Consider the following 1,338-nt stretch of genomic DNA (forward strand, 5'->3'; position numbering starts at 1 on the left):
AACACCAGTGGCACAGCCTCAAGACTCATAGCAACACATCACCCAGTAGGACAAACCGACAGACAAGTTTTTCTCCCTTAGCTGTTGGAAACCTCTCCAACCACCCTTACCTGGATCCCTGCAGCTGTGAGGAATCCTTATGCTGATGTAAATTTCCTGTATCTTGATTGTATCAATGTCAAAATCCTGATCATGATAGTGTACTATAGTTTTTCAAGATTTTACCATTGAAGGAAACTGCATAAAATATATATGAGGTCTCTCTGGATTATTTCTTACAAGTGTATGTGAACCTACAATTATCTCAAAATAAAAAATGTAATTTAAAAAGTTAAAAAAACAAGAGGGAGAAGAATTTACTCATCTCTGTCCTGTGATATGTTTATGTGTAGGAGCTCTGGTAGCATAGTGCCTAAAGCACTTGACTGCTAACCAGAAGGCTGGTGGTTCAAACCCACCAGCCACTCCTTGGAAGCAAGGTTGGGCAGTCTACTTCCATAGTAATACTGCCTTGGAAACCCAAGGAGGGGTCCCTATGAGTTGGGTCCGACTCGACATCACATAACAATAACAAGATAGCTATAAACAGAAGTCTAGAAGGATGGTCACATTCACATAAAAAAAATAATCTTGGGTTGTGACTGAAACCATTAGCTCTTACCTGTAGCAAAGCTCCCATTAGTGATGCCAGAGCAGCCATTCCAATACACAGGAGGCCATACAGCACACCTAGACAGACAAGGAAAATGCCAGTGTAAGATCCAGGCCCAGAGAATTCGAATTTTTGATGGATTAAAATATCATGTCTTTGATACAAAGTAAATCACATGACTCTGGTTCCACGCATCAAAACCCTGAAACAGGGCGTGTTTTCCTACAGGATCAGCAGTGGGCAAATGAAACCCTTATATGCCCCGGGATGTTACAACATTAGGTTATATAAGTAAAGAATCTCTAGAATTAACTGTAGGAATTCAAAAAGTAGGAACTATTGTGTTTTTAATCTAATCCTCTATAAACATTTGTCTGTAAAAGAAGGCTTAGGTTTCTGTTTACAGTCTACAGAAACTGAGGCTCTATTCAGCTCTGTACAAGAGGGAGTGGGAAGTGATAAACATCAGAAATTAGACTTTTGTCACCTTAAGTGTTCATTTTTTTTTCTGGGAAGTGACAATGGCCATATCAAGGGATGGTTTGGTATTTTGTTGTTGTTGTTGTTGTGTGCCATCAAGTCGGACCTGACTCATAGCGACCCCTTCTTGGGTTTCCAAGGCAGTATCACTACAGAAATAGGATTGCCCAACCTTCCTTCCGAGGAGTGGCTGGTGGGTTTGAACC

General features: G+C 40.7%; 1 protein-coding gene across 1 annotated transcript in view; it reads right to left on the reverse strand.

Annotated features, from left to right (window-relative positions):
- The window catches only part of SLC5A8 (solute carrier family 5 member 8), a 55,935-nt gene that overhangs the window by 12,658 nt on the left and 41,939 nt on the right, over positions 1 to 1,338 (reverse strand). The window contains exon 10 of the mRNA XM_007947217.1: positions 662 to 729. Within this exon, the coding sequence (XP_007945408.1) occupies positions 662 to 729 (68 nt within the window). The remainder of the gene's footprint in view (positions 1 to 661; positions 730 to 1,338) is intronic.

Source organism: Orycteropus afer, unplaced genomic scaffold, assembly GCF_000298275.1.
Source record: "Orycteropus afer afer isolate SDZICR_OR568_19922 unplaced genomic scaffold, OryAfe1.0 scaffold00177, whole genome shotgun sequence".
NCBI classification, from domain to species: domain Eukaryota; kingdom Metazoa; phylum Chordata; class Mammalia; order Tubulidentata; family Orycteropodidae; genus Orycteropus; species Orycteropus afer.